This window comes from Mesoplodon mirus, assembly GCF_964341445.2.
Source record: "Mesoplodon mirus genome assembly, chromosome: 14".
Lineage (NCBI taxonomy): Eukaryota > Metazoa > Chordata > Mammalia > Artiodactyla > Ziphiidae > Mesoplodon > Mesoplodon mirus.
The window spans coordinates 25,312,502-25,325,708 of record NC_138990.1 but is presented as its reverse complement, the minus strand read 5'-3'; the positions used below and the strand labels follow the sequence as shown (position 1 = coordinate 25,325,708).

General features: G+C 44.5%; 1 protein-coding gene across 1 annotated transcript in view; it reads right to left on the bottom strand.

Annotated features, from left to right (window-relative positions):
• Nucleotides 1-3,376, bottom strand: part of SNTG2 (syntrophin gamma 2) — a gene marked incomplete at its 3' end in the record, with an annotated part of 187,932 nt that extends 184,556 nt beyond the window's left edge. The window contains exon 1 of the mRNA XM_082642418.1: nt 3,263-3,376. Within this exon, the coding sequence (XP_082498544.1) occupies nt 3,263-3,334 (72 nt within the window). The 5' untranslated portion in view covers nt 3,335-3,376. The remainder of the gene's footprint in view (nt 1-3,262) is intronic.
• Between the last annotated feature and the right edge of the window lie 9,831 nt (nt 3,377-13,207).

The window sequence follows — 13,207 nt, the reverse complement described above, 5'->3', positions numbered from 1 at the left end:
GTGCTGCCCTCTTGTCACCCTTCTTAAGTGTGTCTCCTGGGACATCTAGGGACATGGAACTAAATTAAACTTGGATCCTGGAAACCGATCCAAGATAGGAAACCTATCTCCTGGTAAAATCAGGTAATTCCCCATCTTAAAATATGTGAATCTTGCTTATGACATCATAGAGACCATCAGAAATTCTACACTTGAAATCAAAGATGAGTCAGCAAGGATGAGAAACATGTGACAAAAGCATAGAACAAACGGACATCCTTCCCCAGAGGTTACCTGTTTCCTTTAGCTCCCGCGATAACTCACATCTCTAACTAGATGACGAAGTGGTGACATTTCTTAGATGCACACTTTAAATGACCTGACATGCTCTCACCTTCCAGTCGCCAAGCTCACCGTGAAAACTCACATATGACTGGCTCTCCCAGGCTTCCAGCCCCTGGACTGAAGCAATGATGTTAATTAAAAACAGAAACTTGCGTTCAGCACAAACCAACAGCAGTGGTTGAACAGGAAAGCAGGACACCTTTACACACTGCACTGGCAGCTCTCCACCCAGGGGTTTAACCACAGGGACACAGGAGACTCAGGGACACAGGTATATGAACTGGCTTAACTTAGGGAATACAAGTAACAGGGAACGGCTACCTAAAACGAAAGGGAAAAAGAAGTTCCAATCCTGAGCAAGAGACATTCAAATGTGGCCAAGTTCTCATGATTCAAACCAGCAGTCATAAAGAAGATGTTGTTTTTCTGACTTCAAAATAAAATGTATACAACTAGAAATATAATGGGTTTGAAGCGACTTTGTTGTATGTCATCATTTTTCTAATTAGAAGCACTAAGTTCTCCTTCTTAACGGAAATGATTAAATAACTATGTAGGGCTTCCCTGGTGGCGCAGTGGTTGAGAGTCCGCCTGCCGATGCAGGGGACACGGGTTCGTGCCCCGATCCCGGAAGATCCCACATGCCGCGGAGCGGCTGGGCCCGCGAGCCATGGCCGCGGAGCCTGTGTGTCCGGAGCCTGTGCTCCGCAACGGGAGAGGCCACAGCAGTGAGAGGCCCGCGTACAGCAAAAAAAAAAAAAAAAAAAAAAAAAAAAACTATGTAAACTCAATGATGTTATGGATAGTTACTGATAAGAAAAGCATCAAGTGTGCATGGTTGTCTAGGTTCCAAGGATTCATGTGAAAAATGTATGGCCATCAGAGGTCCACAGTGCAAAGACGTTTAGGGCCATTTTCCAGCCAAGGTTCCAGCCATGATTGTGAGCTATGAACGTTCCTGTTTTAAAAGACACATGTGTAGACAGAACAGTTAACAGATCTGTTATAAATGAGCAAGAATCTGAGCCCTGCTGTAGGCTGGAGCACGCGGCATCTGAGCACACCTGATTACTTAGGACACCGGAGGGACCATTCCTGCTACTACGGGATCCATGTTACTATTCCAACACTTGTCCTTTGGTGCTGACAGAACTTCCTGGCTGGAACACAATCACGGCTGGAACCTTGGCTGGACAATGGCCCTAAACGTCTTTGCACTGTGGACCTCTGATGGCCACACATTTTTCACTTGAATCCTTGGAACCTAGACAACCATGCACATTTGCTGCTTTTCTTATCAGTAACTATCCATAACATCATTGAGTTTACATAGTTATTTAATCATTTCCGTTAAGAAGGAGAACTTAGTGCTTCTAATTAGAAAAATGATGACACACAAGAAAGTCGTTTCAAACCCAGTATGAGGCACATAGGATGCATCTTATAATCAAGGTTCTTATTACAAGTAAGCACTAATTACAGCCTCAGCAAATGGGGTATGGAGCCCCTTTCTGAGCCCCCAATTTAGTGTCTTAATGTAGTCAACATTTAGCACCTTGGACAGTACTTATTTGAGTACCTGCAGTTGACATATTTTTTAAAAACTTAAGTTATTGCCAATAACTCGTCCACTGGGTCAGTTATGCAGTATGATCAATCCACTTGGTTCTTCCTCTATAATTACAGTGGTTATAAACAGGACGGCTGCAAGAACACCTCAAGCAGATGGGCAGCTCCTAACCAGCGAGGGCATGGCTGCAAGACTCCAGGCAGTGACAGAACTCCCAGCCTCTCTTTCTTAAGCAGTTTACTTCCGATTACCCCAAGCACATCTTCCCGGTTTAATTTCCACCTGCAGTAGCTGGAAAACTACTCTGTGACAAAGTACTTTACACAATCAGCACGGAACTTTACATGAAATGTAATTTCAAGATTTTGTGGAAACACCCCAAAATTGTATAACTTGATAGAAGAAGCAACTGTCTCTACATAAGCTTTTTTTTTTTTTTTTTTTAAGAAAGTCATACAGTCATTAGTACTACTGCCCTGGTTTAGAAGCATCCTGACACACAGAATTTATAAAAGCCTTCAACCCATAGTCTCCGAAACATTTCTCAGTTATCCTGAAAAGGACTGCTAGACACACGCCGGTTTTTATTGTCGCTCCCGGGCTTAGGGAGTCTGTGAGGACAAACCCGAAGGGAGGCGGTTACAGCCGGATTAGTCAATCAGTCGGGGAGCCTCGGCTGCGGTTCCTAAACTGTTTCCAGAACACTCGGTTATGCTGCGGGTGGCGACGCGAAGGCTTCCAAGAACTTTTCGTTTTTGACTGAGCCACATTTCTGTTTTTCCCCAACAGTTAAGTTATTTAAAAGTAAGAGGGTGGAGGGGAGTCGTCTGGGGCAGGAATAAGAAGCGATGTCACACAGACACGCACGCACGAATCGGTATCACGAAGTGGGAGTCCAGAGCTGAGCTGTCCCCTAAGTAGCGGGGCGCTCGGCCGGGGGGGACCCCAGCACCGGGCAGAGGCCCCCCAAGACGGAGCTGAGCTCAGGAGGACGCCCGCCGCGGCCCCCGAGGCCAGGAGCCGCTCGCAGGGAGACAGGAGGGGCGAACCCCGAACGCCCAACCCTGGAGAACCTGGTTCCCACGGACCACGGAGCCGCTGCACCTTCACGACAGGGAAAGGCAGACCCTGTAAGTTTCCGTCTGGGATGCTGGATCGGGAGGATGGAGGGTCAGGGGGTCTGCGCCCGCCCGCACGAGCCGCACCGGGAGATGGGGATGGGGACGCAAGAGGGAAGGGGGCGCCGGGTGAGGAGGGGGCGCGGAGGAGAGACAGGGGCGCTGGGAAGGGGAGGGCCTGGGGGGAGAATGGGGTGCAGAGGAGAAGGGGGCGCGCGCAGAAAAGACGGCCGGGAGGGCCGGCACTCACCCTCGCGGGCACTAGCAGGCGGCCGGGGCGCCCGCGGGGGGCAGCCGGGGAGAAGGGTCCCTCGGCGCTCATCGTCGCCCACTCGGCGGGACCCAGCGCTCCGGGCCGCGCGAGCTCAGCGCCGAGGCCCCGCGCGAGCCTCCTAGGGCCCCGCGGGCGCCACGTCCGCGCCCCTCTGCGCTCCGGCGCCGCTCGGGCTCGGTTCGGGCTCCGCGGGCAGCGGCGAGAGGAGCCGAGCGCCGCCCACCGCCCTTGAGCACCGCTCACCGCCCTGAGCGCCGCCCACCGCCCTGAGCGCCGCCCACCGCCCGTGACCACCTCCCACCGCCCTGATCGCCGCCCACGCGACCCGCCGGGAGAGGAGGGGAGCGCGGCTGCCGAGGGGCGGGGACGCGTCCGGGGCTGCGGCGCTCCGGGGGAAAGCGGGAGAGGTGACAGCCTCTGGGTGCTGCCGCTCCCCCGGGCCGGGGTCGAGCTCTCCTCCCGCTCGGCGGCCCCTCCCCACCCCTGCTCCCCGGTGGATCTGACCTGGGGCGTCCCCCCGTCCGCAGTCGGGTGCCTCCGGGCCTTCCCCGCCCTCGGATGGGCGCAGGGCAGCTGCCTGCCGGGTCCCTGGGGACCCCTCCGCCGGGGTCTCCCCGTCACGTGGAGCTGGTGCTGGACCCTGGGGACTGTCCAGAAAAGGAAAGGACACCTTTCGCGCCCGCGCGCCCCACCCGCGCCCGGGCCGGCGGCTCGGCGGCGCCCGTGTCCTCCCTGCGGACCCGGGGACGCCCTGGGGCGCGGGGCTGGGCGCAACTCCCGGCAGTGGGGCAGCAGCCGGTCTGCGATTCCCTTGTTCTCTCAGGACAGTATCGGGCTGCGTAGACCCAAGTCATCCTCGTTCAAGCGTAAACGAAAGTTTGGCATAAATCTCAGGAAAACACACACACACACACACACACGCTACCAACGTTTACAAAGGGCGTGGGTTTTCCTCCCTTTCCAAGTCCCGCGTCTCCCGGTCCCGCAAACTCTCAGGGGCGCAGACGCGCGCGGCCTTTCATCTGCGGAAGCCCGTTCGCTGTCCTTCTGAGGCGGGAAAGCGCGAAAGCCGAGGTGGCGGGACCGGCGCGACCCGTCTCTGCGAATGGAACGCCTGACGCATGGCGGACAAGTGGCGGTGCAACAGACACGAGAGCCGCTGCTCTTTCTGATGGCAACCTGGTTTTTTCGAGCTTTATCGGGAAATAATGGATGGATAACAGTGTGTAAATTTAAGGTGTACAAAGTGTTGACTTGATACACTTACACCGCCGTGTGATTACCACTCTCGGTTAGCTGACCTTCACCAGGTCACATAATTACCATTTCTTTTCAGAAGTGAGAATATTCATAGCAACTTTCACGTGTATAATACAGTCTTGACAACTATAATCACCATGCCGTACATTAGACCCCTGGAATGTATTCATCTTATAACTGAACAGCTTGTACCCTCTGATCAACATCTTTGCAGCCCCCAACTCCCCAGCCCCTGGTACCCACCCATCTACTCTGTTTCTCTGCGTTGGGCTTTTTTAGATTCCATATTTAAGTGAGATCATACAGCATGTGTCTTCCTCTGACTTAACGGAATGCCCTCAAAGTCCATCCATGTGGTTGCAAAATGGCAAGATTTCCTCTTTCTGGCTGAATAATATTCATTATATGTACATATAATATACATACATATACACATAGGCACATATATATCACATATATACATATATATCTGATATATATCACAGTACATATACATACACACAGGTACACACACCCCACATCTTCTTTATCCATTCATGCGTTGCTGGATACTTGGGTTGTTTCCATGTCTTGGCTATTGTGAATAATGTTGCAGTAAACATGGGAGTTCATATATCTTTTCGATATCCTGTTTTCCTTTGGTTATACATCCAGAAGTGGGACTGCTGAGTATAATAATAATTTTATTTATTTTTCGAGGTACTTCCATACTGCTTTCTCCATCTTCCTATGAGCAGAAAACTAGTGTGTTTTGGGGTTTTTTTATTTTTTTTTAACTGAGGGTTTTTAAAATTTTATTTTATTTATTTATCTTTGGCTGCGTCAGGTCTTCGTTGCTGTGTGCGGGCTTTCTCTATCTGCGGTGAGCAGGGCTACTCTTCATTGTGGTGTGCAGGCTTCTCATTGTGGCAGCCTCTCTTGTTGTGGAGCATGGGTTCTAGGTGTGTGGGCTTCAGTAGTTGCAGGACCTGGGCTCAGTAGTTGTGTCTCGTGGGCTCTAGAGCGCAGGATCAGTAGTTGTGGCGCACCGGCTTAGTTGCTCTGTGGCATGTGGGATCTTCCCGGACCAGGGCTCGAACCCGTGTCCCCTGCATTGGCAGGTGGATTCTTAACCACTGTGCCACCAGGGAATCTCCTTGTGTGTGTGTTTTAAAACCATATTTGCTACAAAAGAAGTGTGCTTGCATACGCCATAATTTCTCCATGTTGTCTAAACTAGAAATTCACTAAAGAGTAAAAAAACTATTTAAGAAAAAAAACATCACATGATCATTACCATATTTCTATTTTTAAACCTGATATTAATATGAATTACAACTAAAACTCACAAGAACTACATTGTAGTGCAGGTATCACTTTTTCCCAGTCTTCAGATAATAAATTTTACTGCTAAATTAATATTGTTTTGGAAATTTGTTAATATTTGTGTGCTAAGGAGTTGAAGTGAGTACTATTTTTGAGACGTTCTTGGAAAAAATAACATTTCACATTAAAAAGGATGGTGTGATATAATCGACACTAATATGCTACTCAAAGAACAGGAAGGGAAGGAGGAAGGGAGGAGAAGAAGGAGAAAGGGGAGAAAGATTCCACAGCAGTGGAGGGGGACTCCTGTAGGAAGCCTCTCCCAGGGGAGCCATGGCTGTTGGGGGCCCTTGAGAATCGGCAGATCCTCGGAGGACTCGGAAACTGACCAGGGCAGGCACCAGGGTCCTGGGTCCTGTGCAAGTGCAGGATAACGCAAGGGCTTTTAAGTCATGGTCCAAGAGTGGGTTTTAGGCAGGTGATCAGTGAATGCCTCTAACTGTATGTAAATATTTATATCTTTTACCACTTTTAATAGTCAATATTTTTTTCAATCATTCACACATTCAACAACAACTGATTGCTGACCGATGTCTAGATGCCTTAGTAGATATTGGGGATGTGATGAATGTAAGACCACCAGGTCCTCACGGAGCTCAGAGTCTAGTGGGTCACGGACATAAAATTACTGCCTCCCTTATTTGATGGATTACAGACATTTTATTACCCATGTAATAAAAATGTCCTTCCCAAATCAGGTTCTTAGCATATGTGTTAAATATCTTTGAGAATGAATGAGTGAACTCAAAACTGATTATGTCACTGTATCCTTACCTGAGTAAGAATATTTGGAGAAGATATTAAATATATCCAGTAGGCATTGTAATATTCAAATATGTACCTGCATTTTTAGAATGGTCTCCAAATAGAAATAAACCATGAATACATTTAGTTTTGACTCATAACCAAGTCCCAAATCTTATTTTCAGAGTTATATAAGTGTACAGAGGCTCGGAGGAGAGAATTCGTTTCTGAACACTAAGATACTTCGATTCTCATAGGCTTAAGAAAAATGAATAGAAATTTGAGCAACATGATACGATTCTCCTCAACTTTTGCTGTGACAAAAACAATTATGAGGCTAATTTCTCATTTAACCTTTCTTTTTCTTAATAAGTACATTAGAAATGTACAAAGTGTATGAATTTTGAAAAGTTTGAATTTCTGATTTATTTACTTTTTCTTGCAGAAAATTGCTTGCAATCTACAGATTTTTTAATAAGAAAGTGCTTTAGTAAAACACCGACCTACAACCAAGAATATGGGATTCTTTTGTTTCATAATTTAATAAGATAATCATTAATTTACCTCCTTCCTTATTTATTCAAAAATATGCACTGGACTTGTGTTATGTATCAGGCTTGTGCTACACGGGACAAACACGATGGTAACACAGACCACATGCTCTGGTCCAGTGTGCAGAATACAACACAGGAAGCGTAAGCAGAAACAGCGGGAGCCAAGGGGGTTGGCATTAGTTGGCAAGTGAGTGCGGGATGCCGAGATTCTGTCCAGTCTCCTCAGTCTCCCCTCCCTCAATGCCATGGTCCTCACCGCCCACATCTGCCCTACCAGCCCCAGGAACCAACCACCTGCAGTCCCACTGTCAGTACCCCTACCCCCAGCTCATTTCCTCTGCATGTCCCCTGTGTCTCACTCTACACTTACAGCCAAATAATCTGCTGGCAGCCACTGACCCCTCCCTCAAAAATGACTTCAATTTCTTCCTTATTCCATTTAAATTATAAAATCCACCACTGTCATCTTACAAGCATTACATTACATCTTACAAGCATTACAAGTCTCTTACAAGCATTCCTAACTTCCCCCAGTTTTTCTCGCTGTCATACTTGTCTCGTGAAACCACAAACCTGGTTAAGCCCAACTATCCACCTGTCCCTTACCTTTCCCCAAACACCTGAACCCCGTGAGGGAAAACCACAGAGCCCTGCCGACTGGTCTGTTTCCATCCAGGACCACATCTCAATCAGGCGCCCAGTCACTCCTGTGGTTCAGCCACCTCTCCCGGTGGGTTTGACTTCCAGGCTCTAAAACAACTTCCCTCCTCCCTTCCTCCCATATTCTCTCTCTCTCTCTCTCTCTCTCTCTCTCTCTCTCTCTCTCTCTCTCTCTCTCTCTCTCTCTCTCTCTTTCCCTCCACCTCCATTCACTCTGCTGCAGATATTCTCTCTAATTCAAAGAGAAACTAGAAACAGTTAGATAGGAGCTACCTCATGTGTCTCCCACCTTCTGTTCCCTCCACAAACACTTTCTGCTACCCTTCTCAGGGGACATGCCCTGCCTTATGGAAGATAGTCCACCCCGCCCCAATTGCCAAGGAACCTGTCACTTTTGCCTTTTCCTGCAGTATCCCTCCCTCCCCCCATACCCGCTCCCTCATCCTCCGGAGGAATTGTCCATTTTCAGCTCCCTCCCAAACCAGATTCTCAAAGAGCTTTAACTTCCCACCTCAGGCTCTCCTCCATCCTCTCCAGCTGGCTTTATCTACCTGCCACCAGGAGTCAGCCTCCTTCAGGGCTCCAGTGACAGCCCCCCTCCACCCAGACATTGAGGTCAGCACAACAGGATCCTGCACGGATCTGATCAAACTTGAGTGAATATCAACCTGAATAATCAATTAATGAAAAAGGACGAAGTCTTTGTAGTTACTTGAAGGCCCAGTTACAATTTGATCCTCAGAAAATGAAAACCAGAGTTCTTTTTCCTGGAAATTTTAAGAAAGGGGCCAACAGTCAGGATTAACCTGGACAAAGGGAAACACACACTTTCAGCTCCATTGCTCCTAAGCCAGGTCAGTGGTGTTTCCCTGCTCCTCTTTAGAGAAGAAGGTCTGGTCTCTGGGTCTTCAGAAGGCACAGTGGCAGAAGAGGTAGCGTCCATATCTGCTCACAGGACAGCTCTGTGGGCAGCCGTGCACTTACCCAGTCATTCCAATAACTTTCAGTGCTGATATCGTAGTCCCAATCTGAGGAAAAAAAACCAGGGCTTGAGAGGTTGATATGTAAGCTTTTGACTCAGCAATACCACATCTAAGAATTTATCATAGTACATGATAAAAATAATTGTGCACACACACACATGTAGATACAGGACTGCTCATTACAGCCTTACTAAAACAGAAAAATATCAGAACACCATTTTTATACATAAAAAGGGATTCATTAAATAAAATGTCATCTGTACACATATTTTATGAAGCTGTTACCAAGAATGAGGTATATTTACATTTATGTCTAGTAGACAAAGTCTACAATATGTTAAGAGAAAACAGTTATAAAATGTACATATTGAATAATACACTTTATGAAAAAACGTAGTACCATTTATGTAATAGAGAACTCATATAAGTGAGCTGTGCTCTGGGGCAGGCTCAGGAGAACCCCAAGTCCTCCAGGTGCGGGGAGGCGTGTTGGCAGCCTGGCCGCAGTCAGGGTACCAGCGCCTGAGAAGGTGGTGTGTGTATGCGCGTTTGCATCTGTACTTGCATAGACGAGAGGATGGTGGCTGCCTTGGAAATATATGTGATTATGAAGAATACTTTTATTTCATTCTTCATAAAATTTGTAGTTTTCACTTTTCAAAGAGAAAAGCTAGTACCTGTATATCAATACAGTTCTATATGCTGTCAGTACCATATAGCTTTATATGTAGTATACATATGGTAAATACTACATGATAAACACTATGCAGAAATAAGTTTTTTCTTTTGGAAAAAATACATGTGAATTTATATTCAACTGAACTCTACAGCAAGTTTCCAAACATGATTTAGTACGCATACGGTTTCATTGGGGACTATTACTTACAATTCCTTATGAAATTTTATGTAAAATACAGATTTTTATTTCAAGTCATTTATTTTCTTTCTTTGACTTTCATTAAAATATCAGTATTTTGTAAGTCTCTCTCTCTACACACACACACACACACACACACACACATATATAATATGGGAAAAGTGGCAAGTATTTAACACATCATGAATGTTTTTGCACAGAGAGTGAATATCAATTGGGATTTTCTCCAAAAACAAAGATTTTGGAGCATGTCGGGAAACTCTGAACTCTCTGATCCATGGTGAGCGGCTACAAGATATTGACAAACTTTGATTCCCCTGTGAACATCCGAAGGTTAATTTACCCATAGATCCACCCAACTGAATAAATACTCTTGAGACTATTTATACAAATCACCACCACAGAAGTAACTCCCACCTAAGAAGTGGCCCAGCCGTGATGCTTATTCCCCACCTGGTCCTGGAGCTGGTCCCTCACTTTCCACTTCCCTGGTGAGGTGACCTGGGAAGAAGGATGCAGGTAAGTTGCAGAGGTCACCGGCTCTGAGGGCAGGGAGGGAGTCACACCCAGTAGTCACGTTTGGAGCCCCGGCTCTGAAACCCCTCAATATTGACCATGGAGGACACGCATTTTTAAACACGAGATTGTGAGGTTTAAAAGAGACAATTCCCTTTCTCTTTTAAAAATGACAGTGAGAGTAGATTTATTTTTATTTTAAAAGTCCTTTTGATAAAAATAAAATAATATTTTTTAAAAAGTCATAAAATGTATGCCAAATATACCAAATGCAAATACTCAGTTGTTTTGCTCTCCCATTAAATTTTTTTAACATCTTTTTTTCATTTTTTTTAAGTATAGTTGACATATGATATTATAGTAGTTTCAGATGCACAACAAAGAGATTTGACATTTATTTACGTTACAAATTGATCCCCACAATGTTTAGTAACCATACGTCACCATATAAAGTTATTATAATATAATTGACTATATTCCCCGTTCTGTGTATTACATCCCATGACTTATTTATTTTATAACTGGAAGTTTATCCTTCTTAATTCCTTTCACCTACTTCACTCATTCCCCCACCCCCATCCCCTCTGGCAACCGTCTGTTTGTTCTCTGTGTCTATGAGTCTTTTTTCATTTTGTATTGTTTGTTCATTTGTTTTGCTTTGGGCTTTTCTTTTAGATTCCACATATAAGTGAGAACACAGCATATTTGTCTTTCTCTGTCTGACTTATTTCCCTAAGCATAACACTCTTTATAACCATCCATCCTGTCACAGATGGTGAGATTTCATTCTTCATTCTTTTTATGGCTGAGTAATATTCCATTATTAATAGTCTGTCATATATATATATATATATATATATATATATATATATATATATATATATATATATATATATATATATTTCACATCTTCTTTATCCATTCTTCTGTTGAGGGGCACTTAGGTTGCTTCCATATCTTGCCTATTGTAAATAATGCTGTAATGAACACTGGGGTGTGGATATCTCTTAGAATTAGAGTTTTCATTTTCTTCAGGTAAATACCCAGAAGTGGAATTGCTGGATCCTATAGTACTTCTATTTTTAATTTTTTGAGGAACCTCCATACTCTGTTACACAGTGGCTATACCATTTACATACCCACCGACAATGCACAAAAGTTTCCTTTTCTCCACATTCAATCCTGAGAGATTTACCAGCCTTTATTTACTGACATGTACATCATTATTTTTTTATTATTTTATTTCTACAATTATAATTTTTCTCTAATCTACGTATAGTTCTGTTTCAGTGGGATTTCTAAAAAGACGGAAAATGTGTGAATGATCACCTTGTCATATTCTAGCATTGTTTTTATTGCTTAGGATTTAGGTTGACAGGATTGAGCTGGTAATAGAAAACTCCTCTTAAATAATCGACATTGGTTTGTTGAGGGACTTTCTTTATATCACAATAATTCCTCTTCTTTTATCTCCATGCCCATCCCCTATCTTACATGCATATTTATTTATATATGTATTTCTTTGGAAATATGTAGTGGGGTGTGTGTGTGTGTGTGTGTGTGTGTGGTATTTTGCTATAGAAATCATTCTATTTCTAACATTCTTCACCTTACTATGTTTATAGAACTATTTTTTTAAACCTAGTAAAATTTTATTTTATTTTTTATTGGAGTATAGTTGCTTTACATAAAATTTTATTTTATTTTTTATTGGAGTATAGTTGCTTTACAATGTTGTGTTAGTTTCTGCTGTACAGCACAGTGAATCAGCTATATGTATATTCCCTCCTTTTTGGATTTCTTTCCCATTTAGTTCACTGCGGAGCATTAAGTAGAGTTCCCAGTGCTATGCAGTAGGTTCTCATTAGTTATCTATTTTATACATAGTATCAATAGTGTATATATGTCAATGCCAATCTCCCAGTTCATCCCACCCCCCTTCCCCCCTTGGTATCCATGCATTTGTTCTCTACATCTGTGTCTCTATTTCTGCTTTGCAAATAAGTTCATCTATACCATTTTCTAGATTCCACATATATGCAATAATGTACAATATTTGTTTTTCTCTTTCTGATTTACTTCACTCTGTATGGCAGTCTCTAGGTCCATCCTCGTTTCTGCAATGGCACAATTTCATTCCTTTTTATGGCCGAGTAATATTCCATTGTATATATGTGCCACATCTTCTTTATCCATTCCTCTGTTGATGGACATTTAGGTCATTTCCATGACCTGGCTATTGTAAATAGTGCAGCAATGAACATTGGGGTGCATGTGTCTTTTTGAATTATGGTTTTCTCCAGGTATATGCCCAGTATTGGGATTGCTGGGTCATATGCTACTTCTATTTTTAGCTTTTTAAGGAACCTCCACATTGTGCTCTATAGTGGCTGTATCAGTTTACATTCCCACCAACAGTGTAAGAGGGTTCCCTTTTCTCCACACCCTCTCCAGCATTTAATGTTTGTAGATTGTTTGATGATGGTCATTCTGACCAGCGTGAGGTGATACCTCATTGTAGTTTTGATTTGCATTTCTCTAATAATTAGTGATGTTGAGCATCTTTTCATGTGCCTCTTGGCCATCTGTATGTCTTCTTTGGAGAAATGTCTGTTTAGGTCTTCTGCCCATTTTTTTGATTGGGTTTTTTTTTTTATATATATTGGGCTGCTTTAATATGACATATAAACAATGCATTAGGGCTTCCCTGGTGGCGCAGTGGTTGAGAGTCCGCCTGCCGATGCAGGGGACACGGGTTCGTGCCCCAGTCTGGGAAGATCCCACGTGCCGCGGAGCGGCTGGGCCCGTGAGCCATGGCCGCTGAGCCTGCGCGTCCGGAGCCTGTGCTCCACAACGGGAGAGGCCACAACAGTGAGAGGCCCTCGTACCGCAAAAAAAAAAAAAAAAAAAAAAAAAAAAAGCAAACAATGCATTATCTCAAGTACTTTATAAAATTCCACTA